We start from the raw sequence: 16,175 nt of genomic DNA, 5'->3' as shown, positions 1-16,175 counted from the left end.
CAGTATACGTCTCGTATGCTCAGCATATGACCCGTATGCTGTAATACTTTTTCAGACGCCATACTTTCGTATGTAATGTTATACGGTTCATATGGATTTTGTATAAACAATACGAATAATATGAAAAGCATACGATTCATATGAACAACTTTTAAGTAAAATTAATAAACGCTTCGTATAAAAAGGACATTTCGTATAGCTTAAATACGAATTGTTAGATTTATCTCGTTCAAAAGGACGCATTCAAATATGAACAACTTTTGAGTAAATATACATAGACTTCATTGTTAGATTTATCTCGTTCAAAGAAGTAAGTGGGTAAAAAACCCTATGAGATCAAACAATTTATATGGTTGAGAGATTCTTTTTATACCTAATATTCGTCTTACAATATGGTCAAAGAATCGATTACACATAAATATCGGTGAGAGATTGATGGATTAAAGATTCTTTTTATACCTAACACGTTTCATGCTTCTTGCAAAAGTAATTGCACAATTTTAGAGATTCTTCGTCATACGCTTCGTATTATTTCCTATACAGTTCATATAGATCACTTTTCATGATTTTCTAACACCTACATGCATACGATTTGTATTCTTTCTTATACGGTTCATATGTTTATGTTAGATTTACATGCTTCGTATGAAATCTTATACGTCTCGTCTTCCATATAATACGAACTGTATACAAAAGAATATGGCTCGTATAGTTTCAATAACATATGACTCATATGGTTTTCTATATGATCGTATGGCTTCCTTGATTTGACTAACTTAAGTTATTATTCTATACGTTGGGTATGTCAGCATACGTTGCGTATGAAGCCTATGATTAGATGGGGGAATGATGTGTAAATTACATAAGTGGTGTATCTTTAGCAGACCCCTTCATTTATCTATATATATATTTAAGATTTAAAACTTTAAGATAAAGATACTTTAAGATCAGCTTTTTACCAATAATAACAAGAAAAAGAAAATAAAGGCGAAACCTTTTAGACTCAAAATTCCATTCACGTGTTTCTAGAGAGATCTCATCTCATCTCACATAACATTATAAAGATAAAAGATTCCTTAGTTTGTAACACTAGACGTACGTTCATTCGCTTCTCTTCTCTGACACCATGACCGGAAGAAGACTTGTGATTCCTATGTTGATGATGATGCTGATGATGTTAGCTGTCAGAGGAGAAGGAGATAACAATAATAACAACAACAGGAAAACAATAATATTAACGGAGAGAGTGAGACGCAATCTTCTTGCTAATGGTCTTGCTGACACTCCTCCCATGGGGTGGGTCTCTAGCTCTCAAACTTCATCTTAACATGCTTAGTACTTTAGTTTTTATATATGACCGACTATAATATACTATTAGCGTTTTTTAATATAATAATAATAATAATAATAATAGTAAATAAATCTGGAGGTGCAAACGAGCCCGCCCTCGTTTACATCTTGAACTCAACTCGTTTCGAGCTCTTTTTCTAAAGCTCAAGGTCGGTTTGAACTTGACTCGTGTATTATATTTTATTTATTAAAAAACATTTTTTTCATTGTTTTTATACATTTTTTAGTTATTGTTTTTAGTATAATGATAGGCTGCTCGAACTCGTTTGCACACACCTAACTAAAACAAAATGGTAACTAGTGCAGATCTAATAATTCATGGATTTTTTTCAGGTGGAATAGTTGGAACCACTTCAGCTGTAGCATCAATGAGACAGTGATCAAAGAAACTGGTGACCAAATTAATAATGCATACCAGATAAAATCTTTACCTTATTATCATGTCAACTCATTCTAACTAACAATCTTTTACAGCTGATGCTCTTGTTTCTACTGGTCTTGCTAAGCTTGGATACAAGTATGTAAATATAGATGATTGTTGGGCTGAAAAAACACGTGATCAAAAGGTTTGCATACTTTATAAAACTTTAACAGGTACATGTTATCTAAACTTGTAGACGGTTTCAGGGTTACCTTGTCGCTAGGAAGTCAACTTTCCCATCTGGCATCAAGGCTCTTGCGGACTATGTCCATAATAAGGGTCTTAAGCTCGGTATATATGCCGATTCAGGGTAATGTTGGTGATACCATAAACCTTAGTTTTTTTTATACATATTTTTTTAGAAATAAGTAACAAATAAAGGATTGTTTTTTTTATCTCTATTTCTGCAGTACAATGACTTGTAGCAAAACAATGCCTGGTTCACTCGGTCACGAGGAACAAGATGCCCAAACATTCGCTTCTTGGGTATGATTTTAGTTGTTTCTTAGAATAACATTGGTACTTTGTTTTTTGAGGTCAAACATAAAGTTGGACAGAATAATTAACACTTTCTTGTGTAGGGTATTGACTACTTGAAGTACGATAACTGTTACAATGAAGAGATAAAGCCAATTGTTCGGTAATTGATCATAATGTTCTAACAATCTAACATCATTAACTTGATTTTTTATATGTATTGATAATGTTATGTTATGTTTTGACTAATGCAGATACCCGATAATGACTAGAGCTCTCATGAAGACAGGCCGTCCTATCTTTTTCTCACTGTGTGAATGGTGATTTCACTTTTTCAACCATTTTTTAGAATTATAGTTGATGTTACATGCTCCTAAAGATTTAAAACTTAATTTTTTGGTTTTAAAATTGTGGGATAGGGGAGACATGCATCCTGCTCTTTGGGGTTCAAAGATAGGAAATAGTTGGAGGACTACAAATGACATCAGCGACACGTGGAGTAGGTAATTCCGTATACACACTTCGTGTTTTTTGTAACTTAAGCACATCATGTTAAATTCGAACTTTTTTATACAGTATGATGTCTATAGCAGACATGAATGGGTATTATGCAGATTATGCAAGGCCTGGTGGTTGGAATGGTTAGTTTCTATTCTCTGAATTTGTGAACAAACAAACATTATTATGCCATTTTTTGCATTTAAATCAAATTAATATTTTTGTACTCGCAGATCCTGACATGCTTGAGGTTGGAAATGGAGGGATGACAAAAGACGAATACACTGTCCATTTTAGCATATGGGCTATTTCAAAAGTAAAACACATTTCCCCTTGATTATGTTTATGTTAAATGTGATACTATTGTACTATGTGCGCTAATGCTCTCGAGTCCTTGCAGGCTCCTCTTCTTATTGGTTGTGATGTTAAAACTATCACGAAAGACACTCTCGATATCCTTGGAAACAAGGAGGTCATTGCTGTAAACCAAGGTATGCTGCTTTGACTTGAAAATGAAATGAAATCATATTCATGTAGAGATTTAAAGCTATTTTGTCACCATTTTTGAAATTTAAAAGCCAAATGTTGACTCTTGTAAATGTTTTGCTTTGACCGTTCTCCACAGACAGACTCGGTGTTCAGGCTAAAAAGGTTAGAATGGAAGGCGATGTCGAGGTACCTCACTGAACCCGTCTTTAGGATAACCATATGCTCGTTTTGGGCTTTGTGATCTCAAACATGTCAACTAATATATGTAGCTATAAGGGGATGAAAGTCACCAAAAGACTATATGCATACAATATCCTAAATTTTTTTATCACTGATTTTAAATTATTATCGTTACAATATTATTTTCCAAGAAATAATCGACACATTACCTATAAAAGAGCACAAAATATACGAAAAAGTTTTTGGTGGTCAACCCGGAGTGTATCAACTCATATTAGAAAAGAGTTTATCAAACAATTGCCTATTTTGACCCGTTACCCAACCAAACCTCGAATTGAGACTTCAACTGATCTTGCTCATTTGGCAGGTTTGGGCTGGACCACTTTCCAACTACAGAGTTGTTGTACTCCTGGTGAACCGCGGTCCTGTAAGTCGTGAGATCACAGCCCAATGGGATGATATCGGGCTTCCTCCAAGCACAGCCGTGATTACCAGAGATCTTTGGCTTGTAAATCTCAGTCGCCTTTACATTATTTTTTTCTTTTTTTTAATTATTATTGTTACCATTTTGATTGTCATTGATGTTAATGTTTTTCTACTGAATGTTGAATGCAGCACACGGAATGGAAGCAAAAGCCTACATGGAACCTGACCGCTACGGTAGCTTCTCATGGTTGCAAGATGTTTGTTTTGAAGCAGGTATCTTGACAACAACTTAAAATTGTACACTTTTGTGTTACATTCTGTGGATTGAACGAGCTGCTACTCGCAGCTTATAAAATTTTAAGAATAAAAACTTTGAAATAATGGTGTTATCATACCCACATCTACGGGTGTATTTGGTTCAAAGAATTCAATGGGATGAAATGTGTTTGGTTGCATAATTTGTTGGAGTTGGAATTTCATGTCCATTCTTAATTGTTCAGTTGGCAAATGAATTGTAATCGGCATTGGAGTGCGTTCTGTCACCGATGTGGAAAAAGATCACTTTTTATTAATTTGTTCAAAATTTGATGCATAGGGTACAATATGTATATACTTAATACATTTTTTTTTATTTTGATGATTTTGTTTATTTATATTTTAAAGTCACAGAAAAACAAATTAATAACAATCTTAAATTTTACGAGTCCAGATAAGTAGATAACACAATACAAAACTACGAATATACAAAGAAATGATATGAGAACTCAATAATGGTCTTTGAAAGTTATACAAGCTTGCGATTATCCGGTCGAGCCAAATAAGTACAAACGAAGTTTACTCGAATTGTTAACGAGTTAAGGGCTGAGTTATAAACCACCAAAGTCTTTAATAAGTTTCGTAAATGAAAAATATTTGTTAAAAAATTTAAGGTAAGCTAAATAAATGAAAAACTCACTCTTTCTTTCAACAGAAACATATATATATATATATATATATATATAATATAATATTGAAAAATAAGTCAAACTTAGAGGGCAATCATAATTATGAAGTACTAAACACAACGTGGGGAGCTCTAACTTGGATTCTTTATCATCACGTGCACCCCTGCCACCTTTCTTTCTTTCTTTCTTTCTTTCTTTCTTTCTTTCTTGCATTTTAATTTTAGTACACACGCATATATTTGTGTATATAATGTCTCTCTATATATATATATCACACATCATTTCTTCTTCACCATCATCTTCATCCACCTCAGCTCAACTCCATCAAAAACTTATCATCAATGATGATGAAACCGACGCGAGTTTTAGCCACATTCATCTTAGTTTTGACCATTTTATTCAATAAACGATTACAATATATAGAGACAGATAAACCAGCCTTTGGGTTCGACACTAGAACCCTAAATACTATATTTCAATACTCAAAAAAGTCTCGATCTCGGTTTTGTAGGTGAACTTGGTTGGAGGTTACTATGATGCTGGTGACCATGTGAAGTTTGGGCTGCCAATGGCATACAGTGTCACAATGCTATCATGGGGAGCTATTGAGTATGCCAAAACTATGATAAACCTTAACCAAATGGGCCATGCATTGAATGCCATCAAATGGGGTACTGATTACTTCATCAAAGCCCATTCAGACCCCAATGTTCTTTGGGGACAGGTAGGTGATGGAGACTCTGATCACTACTGTTGGGAACGCGCCGAAGACATGACCACGCCACGAACTGCTTACAAGCTGGATATTGAGCATCCGGGCTCAGACCTCGCGGGTGAAACCGCTGCGGCTATGGCTGCAGCTGCCATTGCCTTCAGGCCTTATAACTCGTCTTACTCGGATTTACTATTGGTTCATGCAAAACAGGTTGGTTGTTAAATGGCTTTGTTGTGATCTTTTTATGTGACTTTTGGACTTAAGACTTTCACATATTTCAGCTTTTTTGGTTTGCTGATCGGTTCAGAGGACTTTTCACGGACTCAATCCCGTCTGCGAAAGAGTTTTATACATCTTCGGGTTACTCGGTAAGTCGACCTGTTTAACGTGTTTGTAATATTGTAACAACATGCAGTCCAGATTGACTCGGATTTGTTTTGGTTAAGGATGAACTGTTGTGGGCTGCAACATGGTTGTACCGGGCAACCAAAGACGAGTCATACTTGAAATATGTGGTGGATAACGCTGCCTCCTTGGGCGGCACGGGCTGGGCGGTGAAGGAATTCTCTTGGGATAATAAATACGCGGGTGTCCAGATTCTTCTTTCCAAGGTGTTGATGGATGGTGATGGTGGTGCATACACTGCCACATTGAAACAATATCAAGCTAAAGCCGATTACTTCGCGTGTGCTTGCCACCAAAAGAATGCCGGCTACAATGCACCTTTAACTCCAGGTCTGTTGACTGTCTAAATAACTTTGTTTGACCTCAAAAGTCAAAACTGTACTAACCCATTCCAAATTTTTAATACAGGTGGCTTATTGTACTTGCACGAGTGGAATAACATGCAATACGCAGCCTCGGCTGCATTCCTGCTAGCCGTGTACTCAGACTATCTCTCGGCGGGTAAATTGGTCCTAAAATGTCCCGATGCGAGTGTTCAACCTCAAGAACTACTTATGTTCGCTAAATCACAGGCATGTCTCGGATTTCAATATAATCTATGTAGTTCGATAATAATAATATGTAAACGATTCGTGTACTTAACGAAACGGGTGTTGAATGTTATGCAGGCTGATTATATCTTAGGGAAAAATCTGAAGTCAATGAGTTATATGGTCGGATACGGTCAAAGCTACCCGAGTCATGTGCACCACAGGGGTGCATCCATTGCACCCATATCTGTACTCCACTCAGTAGTGGGCTGTGTACAAGGGTTTGATGCGTGGTACCGTCGCCCAGAGGCTAACCCAAACATTGTTTATGGTGGGCTTGTTGGTGGGCCAGACAGAAACGACAATTTTGAGGATGATCGGTCCAATTATGAGCAAACCGAGCCTACATTATCTGGGACTGCCCCTCTTGTGGGACTTTTCTGTAAGTTGCATAGCATCAATTCGCACTATGCAGCAGGGCCCACCCCAACAAAGGACCAAACCAATTCATGTGAGTAGTGATACACCAAAGTGACATGTAATAATTATACTAAGCATATGTTTATTCATTTTGACTAATATATGTAATTTGTAATTATTGCAGACTCGCACCCTAAGGAGGCAGCAAAACCATACGAAAAACCTGGTAAGTTTTCACTTATAAATTAGCCGATTTGGTTTTGCGGTTTGTCTTAAACAGGCCAAGTAAGAAGTAGCTAATGAAAACTGCCTTATGTGGTTATGTTAGTAGGGTCGCCTGTGGAATTCTTGCACACGATAACAGATTCATGGACGATTGGAAGAATCGCATACTATAGGCACAAGGTTATAATCAAGAACAAGTCAGAAAATCCGATAACAGATTTGAAGTTGGAAATTGAAAACTTATCAGGGGCAATATGGGGATTATCTCCAACTCAAAACAAGAATGTATATGAGCTTCCAGAATGGATTAAGGTTATCAAACCTGGTTCTGAGTGCAGTTTTGTGTACGTTCAAGGTGGTCCACAGGCTAAGGTCTCGGTTCAATCCTACCACTGATCATCATCACACCATAGTCAACAATTTCATGTTTGATAACTGTAATTCTATTTTTTGACATTTAATTTTAAAAAAATGTAACTATATACGAGAAATGAGAAGCGGTTCATATTCCAGTAAATATATATTCAAACTAGCATCACAATAACACTTATTTATTAGCAAACTGCTGATAAATACACAATAAGCAGTCTAATATGGCAAGTTAGACTTGCATAACATGTTTGCAACAATTTAAATAAATTTATGCAAACTTCTTCCTAGCTGGAATCCTACTTAGGACGCTAGCATCCAGCTTACTATAGTTGTTTTGAAGCTTTCCTAGTACGTTGTATGCCGCTTTATAAATTTGGTCATCATACTTCTCGTACACAACAGGCAAAATGTGTGCAGCCACAAAACCTTATAAAAAGATATATATAAACAACTTGAAAAATTCATATTGAAGCCAAAATATTGCATACAATTGCAAAATCTTACCTAGATAGATTACAGTCCAAAAGTTACACCAGGTTCCAATTATCGCAGCAGTTAGCAAGCTCCCAACAACCTAAACAAGAATTATATAAAAATGTGATGCTTATATAATGAATCGAGATTAGAATGTGACATACGATTCCAAGTTGCTTGATATCGCCTCCAGAGCCAGCACGCTGAAGGAAACCTATAACACGATTAACTTCAGCGCCTACTTTAGTAGAAACATTCACAAATAGCTCGTCGGGCAGAACAATCTGAGGCGGGGCCCTGATAACAAGTAGTGACTCAAGAAGATGGTAATTAAAAGATGGAAACTTAAAAGGAATACCTGTTTAACACGTGTGACCATATAAACTGGCCAATGATGCATACAACAAGACCAAAACATACAAGAGGAAGAAAATGGTAGTTAAGCCATTCAAAAAGCACCCAAACTACAGTTGCACCACATAACACACTTGCTGATATCTTTTTGTTCCTCCATAAAAGTACATCAGCAGCTGCAAAATGAATGTTGTTATTATTGTGGGGAAATGACCAAAATGTCCATTTGACAAGCTTTTTCCCATAATGCCCACCCTCAATCTCGTCAACCCACACACTTTTTAATCATTAGCAGCAGACGAGATTTTCTAATAACAAGAAATAGCCACATGTCATAAAACTGTCGGGTCGGTAAAAAAACTTTTAAATCATCGGAGCCGATGGGATTTTTTAGGCATCCAACGAGATTTTATTGACTTTCGATGAGAATTTTATGTTGTGTGGCAGAATCTTGTTGGTTGAAAATCCCGTCGCCATCATGATGTTATAAGATAATGATGAGATAAACATTACATTTGCCACCCCCTAAAATATGATGAACAGGCTTCTGTCTCCCAAACAGCTTGTTGAACTCAGCAGTTACAGAGTGCGATTTCTCCTCAAAAAGTGAACCAGAACTCTGACTGTGATGCTTATCAGAAAGTGTATCCATGATGTTGTTGATTAAATTTTCTGGTGTTATACCCTCAGACATGGCTTCTGTGGATGGAAAGATGAGTAATGTTATTATAAATATGTAAAAAATGTTATCTAATATGATAATTTTGATCAGCAGCATGCATTACTTCTAGCATTTGTGTTAAATATTAATCATAGTTATGAACTTGTAACCATTATACCAAGTTACCAATCATAGTTATATAAAAAGGAAAAACTTTATGACTAAACATCTAGAAAGTCTATATCGAATTGTGCTTGGAAAATGACCAAAATGTCCATTTGACCGGTCGACGATAAAATGTTCATTTCACCAACCAAATCCTAAAATATCTGAAATATTGAATACCAAAATCGGTAAACACAAAAACAAATTTAGATCAAAAGCTCTATCTCTATAATTTTCATTAATATCGAAAAATACAAATCTTATTGATATAACCCAAAAGCTCAGGTATATATATACTAATTGAAATGGCTCAACTTGTTCACCAATATATTCTTTGTAAACCAAGTTATGGGCTCAATTTGATAAACAGACACCAACCCATCATAGGCCCGATGGGTCGGGCCAATTGGCCAAACCAAATAACGGGCTAACAATATCCATCCTAAAACTCGTCGACGCAGTCATTACTCAACAATATTTTCAACCAACCAGATTCTGCCATTTGTTCAAAACATCTGTCGGAAGCCAAAAATAATCTAGTTTGATGCCAAAATAATCTAACCGGACACCTAAATAATCTCTTCGGCTTCGACGATTTTTTAAAATAAAAGTATCAACCCGACGGTCTTATGACGCATGGCAGAATCTGGTTGGTTAAAAATTCAGTTGAGTAATGATTAAAAAGTGATCGGGTCGAGAAGTTTTAGGGTGGACAATTTGGGAATTGGTCAGTCAAATGAACATCATTTTGTAGACATTGACCATCAAATGAACATTTTGTCTACATTGACCGGTCAATGTCGACAAAATGTTCGTTTGACCGACCAAAAATGGCCATTTGACGGAACAGTTCTCAAAATTTCCACCCTAAAACTTATCAACTTGATCACTTTTTAATTATGGGATTTTTAACCAACTATATTCTGTCATTTGCCCAAAAAATCTTGTCTGAAGCCAACAAAAATCTCATGTGAAGCCAAAATAAATCATTACCCCCACCAAATTTTAGTTGAACTAGATCATACATAACTTGTATAAGAAAGAAATAGAGTTACCATAGATTAGAGTAACTGGATGGATGCTTCAAAAGTTTAGATAGATAGATAACAAGCAGTGAGGAACTAACTAAACTAAACTAACTACTGGGATTCATATGGAGCAATTTTATAATTTTACCGACACGTTTCACAGTTAGTGTGGCCCATACTCTATCCTATGACTATCTTACACCACCCATTTTCACTAACACAATCATTTTTTATTGTCACGTTCATTCTGAACCAAAACAAACAAACACATGGGCTTTTTTCTAATTTAATATTGATTGTAAGTTGTAACTTTAATGTTGATATTTTAAATACTAGGTATTTCACCCGTATTGGTTTACGAAACCAAAACTAAACAATAAAATAAATTCGTCAACAAAATTCTTGGTGTTAAAAAAAAACATGACTTGTGGCTACAAATCAACGTGAATTCAGTCGGTATCAAAGACGATGACATTAAAAAAAACACAACGAGCTAATAAAAATAACAATAACCATGTAACATCCCAAAATTTAATAATAATATTTTATATATTATTTTCGTATAGTAGACAAAGTTTACTTAAGTGGTTAAAAAATAATAAAATAACAAAGATGGTTCAAGTAGAATAATTAGATGAAATTAATTATGGACCAAGAAGGGAAGATAGGCCTTAGGTCTATGGGCTTAAGGAATTATAAATACCCCTTAAACCCTAATCCTTTCCATTCTCATACATCTCCACACCATAGCCTACACCATCAAAACACACACTTAACCAAATTCCCGTTTTTGAGAAAACCACCCACAAAGACACAAAGATTCCCGGAGATCTAGCCGTCGGATCGGTCTCAAATTTTAACTGAGTGTCAATGGCATATAAATGAAGCTTTCCACCGATCAGATCTTCGATCAGAGGTGGGGAAGTCTGATTTTTATTATCAAAACCGTAGCAGCTCAATAATGACGATTCCGGCCACTGTTCAGTTTTTCCGGCGACTGTAGCGGCGGTTCCCGGCGGAGGAGAGCTGATGGGTTTGTAGATCGGGGCGAGACGATTCCGTGGCCGCTTGAATCACTCGAGTCCGAGTCCGTTTGATATGGTTTTGGTCTATTCGAGTGATTCGAATATAAACATCAAAGGTATGTTTTGATCTTAAAGTTTACATTTCTATTAACGTATAGTCTTGAAACTTAAAACGAGGGAATATCGGGTCTAGACGAAATATAAAGTTGCAACCTTGATGATAAAAATAAATGTAACGAACCCTGGCAGCAGCAGCTCACTACAGCAAGCTTACTGTATAACTTCGCTTGTTGAATAACTTTGCTTGCTGTATAAGTTCGCTGTTGTATAAGTTCGTTGTTGTATAACTTCGCTGCTAATTAACTTCGCTTGCCGTATAAGTTCGCTATACAAGTTCGCCTACTAATTAACTTCGCTTAATGATTAAGTTCGCTTAAAATCTAAGTAAGAGAAAACTAATGCTAGACCACTAGATTAGATCAGATGAGTATTGATACGTGTAACTTATACAGTCAGCCGAGCTCAGTTGAAGAAGGGATTAACTATCAGAGAAAGACGCAGAGTTCAGGTGAGTTTCTAGCCCCATTTCTGTGTTATGTTTTCGGGGCTGCGTGCATACTCGATGTGAAGTGTGAATACACTTACCCTAAGTGGTAAGTGTATGCTATAGATGATATACGAGATAGCTATTATATGATTGCTTGTCGGTACGTGAACGATCTTCGGATATTGCACGTACTGTCGGGTTATAAATAAAGATACTAATATTGTATGTAATGTAAGGATGATGTATGAACGTTATGAAAGAAAGCTTTCCGGTACGTGAACGATCTTCGGATATTGCACGTGTCGGCAAGGAAAATGATCTCTAAGTGATTATAAGTGTGTAAATGTTATGGTGTGACTTGCTTATTATGTAAATGGTGTAATGATAGGAAGTGTGTTGTAGATAAGTAGGGGTAGAGCGTGTTATAAGTGGCAAGAGTCTAGTAAGTGTGATAGTGGCATGACGATAGTACGTGGTAGGGTAAGCCTATACGTGACTTCGTTATTAAAGTGGAAAAGTGGCATAACGTTATACGTTATTAAAGTGGCAAAGTGGCAAAGTGGTAGGGGTAAATAAGAGGTTAAGAGGTAAGGTGAGCAGGTTAGATAGTGGACTACGTGTCTTCGGATACGTATATGATGCATGTAGTGGTTGTATGATAAGTTGCTTGATTAACTAGAACTCACTCAGGGTAGCTGACTTTAAGTATGCACGCAGGTGAGCTGCTTATAGAGTTAGCATGAGGAAGGCACATGACATGGATTGAACGGCTGACATCTGAAAATAGAAGAAAAGATGTTTTGAATATAATATTTTGTGTTATGGTATCAAGGAAAAGATTTAACGTTTTGTAACGAATGATTGATGTTTTATATTCCGCGAAAAATTTTAATAAACTCTGATTTGTAGAACTGTGTTTATAAGTAAATCCAACACCAAATGTAGGATTACCGGTAACGAGGCCTTACAAACCAACATAGTACGACCATCACTTCGTCTGATGTGACACAAAAAAATAACTAAAAAGAAACAAAACGTTACTTAAAGAGATAAATGGTAATAGCCACTGGTGGCACCTGCCCACCACTTTAAATCTCATTTTTAAATCTATATATCGATTATGTTCTAACTAAATTACGTGCATTAAGGTAAATTAGTCAAGGTGGCTATAACTTACTCGTGATTGCTTTGTTAACAACTCACAAATGAGCTCTAAATTTAGGGGTTTATTATATATATATTAAAAACTATTTTCTTATACTCTCTAAAGTTACTATTTATGAAATTTTTCAATATCAACTACACACTTATGTCATCTACTCTCGCATTTTTTCTCTTTTAAATCAACTCATATCATGTTAACCACACAATTCATTTCTTCTAACTCATGTTTTCATCTCTCTCAATTTAATATTATATACTTAGCATCTATCTATTTTCAAACTTTTTAAGCATGATGATTTTTTTATGACAATAAGTGATGAATTCCGTTTGTCACAATCGGATCTTGAACTAGAAAAACACAACAAACCAAATTTCTACTAACTTTTGTAGTTATATTTCTTATAACAAGATTTTTTGTAGTGTACATAATAAAAGAAACAAACCCCTCTATTTATAGAGTGGAAACACAAAACTACTTAGGGTGTGTTTGTTTGAGATCTGAATGGGTTTGAAGTCTGATTCGCTCAGACTTCAGATCGTTTGTTTCATTCCAAGCTCAGATCTGAATGCTGAATGAGGCTCTGAACCATTCAGTTTTAAAACATCGTTGAATGGAAACTGAATGAGAAGATGATCTAATTGCCCACACATCATTCATTCCTTCTTCTCTTCTGGGTGACCGCCTAATGCACATCACCACCATCATCGCTCGATTTCTGCCTGATTCCCTCACAACCAGGTACGATTTCTGTCTCCCTATACTCGTCGATATTTTTTTCCTGGTCAAGTAGGGTTAAAAAATTGGTCAATCTGCAGATTAATTGGTCAATTAGGGTTAAAAATTGAAACATTTTTGTGCTAGAAATATGGTTCAGGTTTTGGGGTTATTTTGATCACTATGTAATTTGGAAATATCTAAAACCGAACTAGGGATGGATGCTGAAACAAAAATCGTTGGTTTGTGAATGAAACTGAAAAAACTGATCTGTAACCGAAATAAGCGAACCCAAACAAAAACCGGTGGTTTGTGAATGAAACTGAAAAAATGGAGCTTTAACAAGTGTCCGTTTAAGCGAAAACTGATCTGTAACCGAAATAAGCGAACTCAAACAAAAACTGGTGGTTGTGAATGAAACTGAAAAAATGGAGCTTTAACAAGTGTTCGTTTAAGCGAAAACTGATCTGTAACCGAAATAAGCGAACCATAATTATAATTTTCGCACCTTTTTGACAGCTTTTTTACTGAATTTGTTAAAAATCATATAAAATCAACCGAGTGTCCATTTAGAGTGTTCTTTATATGATTGGAAACCTTGAGGAGTCTAGTTTCTATAGAAGCTTAGAAAAGAGAAAAGTAAGCTCATTTAGTGGGTCAAATTAGTCGATGAACGTAGCTGCGCAGAATGCGCTGCACAACAAAATTAGTTATCTAAAAATAAGTTAAAGGCGGATGTTTATACAGGCTTGATCAATAACATATATTGCTGAATTAAATTGATTCCATTCACTATCGGAGGGTGTGATCGGTTTAAAAGTACAAGTAAATGGGTTATGCAAGCTCCTACATTAAAATTAGTAAACGGGTCGTTTTGGCCCGTTACATTTGTAAAGTTTATCTTACACAATCTTTAGGTGAGAATGACTTAACTATTCTAGTATGGATTAAACAGGATTTAGATCGGTTAACAGTCGGTTTTTTGTATAACCTTTCCCTTGGTTGGTTTTAAAAAATTTCAAACCATAAACAACAGTTTGGTTTACGGTTTTATTGATGATAGCCTTTGATAGCCTTCATTTGTTGAATTAATAGCCTTCATATGCTTTTGAATCTGTTTATTGATGATAGCCTTCATGTAATGTTAGCAACATAGAAGTAGTCTGTGTAAGGATCTAGATGTATAACTACCAAATTTAATGAAATAAATATACAACTACCATATCTGTATTTTACAATTTGTAGGTAGAGAGGTTTAATTTTTTTATGATTCATTTGCTTTTTGTGATTACTTTATATAAAAGTTATTGTGAAATACTACTTGTAAACACTACCTTTGTAATTTGCTTGAAAATTAATTACTGGTCATTTTTTGACATGTAAGTTTATTTATTTGACAAATTCAGTTTATTTATTTATTTTTATGTAGGAGAGAAATGATGAGAATGTTGGTCAGCTTTTGGATACAAACCAAACATCATTTGTAAGCTGTAGCAGTAGCGGCTGATCAACCTTTGGGGTAATGTTACTCTGTACAAGTGATGATGCGTGCGTGCTAGCTTGTATAAATATGAAAGGTTGAATATTTAGCTTTTGCACAAGATCGTGTTTTAAATTTATAAAAGTGATTTCTACAAAGACTAAACACACACAAAATAGGCAAGTGTACCTATCGTATATGTAGAATAGTATTGGTAAGAACCAAGTATCGATCCGTGGATACAAAGGTTTCTAATAATAAATCGTTGTTTTACTTCAATCGGAGGTTTTAATCATATTGGGGTTGATTTTTAACTTTTTTATAAAATATAAATACTTACATATAATATATAGGTGAACGAGAAAAGAGATTCTAAACGAGTTGTTCAATTATGCGAAGGTTACCATCTAAGATCAAGAATCCACTCCATTTTAGCATTGATAAATAATATGTAGACATGTGATAAACTTGCCGTAGCAATATATGATAGATAGATCCTTAAACCTTAAGTGAGCATCTTCAGCACTAAGGAGATGGTATGCGCATTTTAAAGTCCACCCTTTCCTAATGTCATAACATCTCAATGATGTCGATTTGAGTTGACAAGTAGTTTCGTAAAGTAGAAAGATTAGGATTGACTTCGATTTCTCAAATACCAATTCTAACAACTTCGGGTGGTTGTAGTTCATCACACAACCTCCCCTTGGTTGATTTATGTAGGTTATAATTACACATTCCGTTAACATATGGTTTCTTTAACTAATTTGATATCCTAAGCAAAGCCATTTTCGGATTACCAAGGTTTAGGAAAATACACCATAACTTATATCTCATCATTTCTAAGTACAATATAAGGATCCATGTTTCGATAATGTATCAAAGTATTTCTATCTTTCAAGAACATGAATCGATTATGAACGATTGCCAAAGATATTAACAACCACCAACTTTGATTTAGTGATTTAAGATGGTGAATCATTTCTCATCAAAAGATAATTGTAATATAACCATGTACTTTACTAGACTACATCACATGTCTTGATTAATTATCAAGTAAAACAAAGCTTCTTCATAGATTTTAGATGGTAAAAGGAGTTTAGCTCATAATGA

General features: G+C 35.3%; 3 protein-coding genes across 3 annotated transcripts; 2 read left to right on the top strand and 1 right to left on the bottom strand.

Moving 5' to 3' along the window:
* Window positions 1-1,095: 1,095 nt before the first annotated feature.
* LOC143623585 (alpha-galactosidase 1-like) lies at window positions 1,096-4,214 on the top strand. Its single transcript, XM_077094454.1, has 14 exons — window positions 1,096-1,296; window positions 1,684-1,742; window positions 1,825-1,916; window positions 1,978-2,081; window positions 2,182-2,257; window positions 2,353-2,411; window positions 2,503-2,568; window positions 2,668-2,751; window positions 2,825-2,889; window positions 2,980-3,062; window positions 3,147-3,237; window positions 3,372-3,421; window positions 3,783-3,923; window positions 4,031-4,214. The coding sequence occupies exons 1-14, from the start codon at window positions 1,127-1,129 to the stop codon at window positions 4,121-4,123; spliced, it is 1,233 nt and encodes a 410-aa protein (XP_076950569.1). The 5' UTR covers window positions 1,096-1,126; the 3' UTR covers window positions 4,124-4,214.
* Window positions 4,215-4,221: 7 nt separating this feature from the next.
* Window positions 4,222-7,523, top strand: LOC143623597 (endoglucanase 5-like). The gene is made up of 8 exons (XM_077094460.1): window positions 4,222-4,290; window positions 5,297-5,710; window positions 5,782-5,868; window positions 5,947-6,235; window positions 6,314-6,477; window positions 6,574-6,946; window positions 7,040-7,081; window positions 7,187-7,523. The coding sequence occupies exons 1-8, from the start codon at window positions 4,222-4,224 to the stop codon at window positions 7,474-7,476; spliced, it is 1,728 nt and encodes a 575-aa protein (XP_076950575.1). The 3' UTR covers window positions 7,477-7,523.
* Window positions 7,524-7,589: 66 nt separating this feature from the next.
* On the bottom strand, window positions 7,590-10,238 carry LOC143623584 (reticulon-like protein B8). The gene is made up of 6 exons (XM_077094453.1): window positions 10,162-10,238; window positions 8,794-8,979; window positions 8,285-8,456; window positions 8,091-8,223; window positions 7,957-8,026; window positions 7,590-7,878 (listed from the first exon to the last, which is right to left on the bottom strand). Exons 2-6 carry the CDS (start codon window positions 8,972-8,974, stop codon window positions 7,721-7,723), a joined length of 714 nt encoding a protein of 237 aa, XP_076950568.1. The 5' UTR covers window positions 8,975-8,979; window positions 10,162-10,238; the 3' UTR covers window positions 7,590-7,720.
* Window positions 10,239-16,175: the final 5,937 nt, after the last annotated feature.

This window comes from Bidens hawaiensis, unplaced genomic scaffold (genome assembly GCF_021521415.1).
Source record: "Bidens hawaiensis isolate Kalapana, Puna unplaced genomic scaffold, B.hawaiensis_p1.1 tig00003506_1, whole genome shotgun sequence".
In the NCBI taxonomy this organism is placed as follows: domain Eukaryota; kingdom Viridiplantae; phylum Streptophyta; class Magnoliopsida; order Asterales; family Asteraceae; genus Bidens; species Bidens hawaiensis.
This window is presented reverse-complemented; position numbering and strand designations above follow the sequence as displayed.

What these genes read in the sequence shown, in the direction of transcription:
- LOC143623585 (XM_077094454.1), top strand. Translation starts at nt 1,127, where the DNA reads ATGACCGGAAGAAGACTTGTGATTCCTATGTTGATGATGATGCTGATG. An exon ending in AAAAAACACGTGATCAAAAG is followed by an intron (nt 1,917 to 1,977) that starts GTTTGCATACTT and finishes AGACGGTTTCAG; the next exon opens with GGTTACCTTGTCGCTAGGAA. An exon ending in CCCAAACATTCGCTTCTTGG is followed by an intron (nt 2,258 to 2,352) that starts GTATGATTTTAG and finishes TTTCTTGTGTAG; the next exon opens with GGTATTGACTACTTGAAGTA.
- LOC143623597 (XM_077094460.1), top strand. Translation starts at nt 4,222, where the DNA reads ATGGTGTTATCATACCCACATCTACGGGTGTATTTGGTTCAAAGAATT. An exon ending in TTATGTTCGCTAAATCACAG is followed by an intron (nt 6,478 to 6,573) that starts GCATGTCTCGGA and finishes AATGTTATGCAG; the next exon opens with GCTGATTATATCTTAGGGAA. An exon ending in AAAGGACCAAACCAATTCAT is followed by an intron (nt 6,947 to 7,039) that starts GTGAGTAGTGAT and finishes TAATTATTGCAG; the next exon opens with ACTCGCACCCTAAGGAGGCA.
- LOC143623584 (XM_077094453.1), bottom strand. Translation starts at nt 8,974, where the DNA reads ATGTCTGAGGGTATAACACCAGAAAATTTAATCAACAACATCATGGAT. An exon ending in ATATCAAGCAACTTGGAATC is followed by an intron (nt 8,027 to 8,090) that starts GTATGTCACATT and finishes ATTCTTGTTTAG; the next exon opens with GTTGTTGGGAGCTTGCTAAC. An exon ending in TTGGACTGTAATCTATCTAG is followed by an intron (nt 7,879 to 7,956) that starts GTAAGATTTTGC and finishes TCTTTTTATAAG; the next exon opens with GTTTTGTGGCTGCACACATT.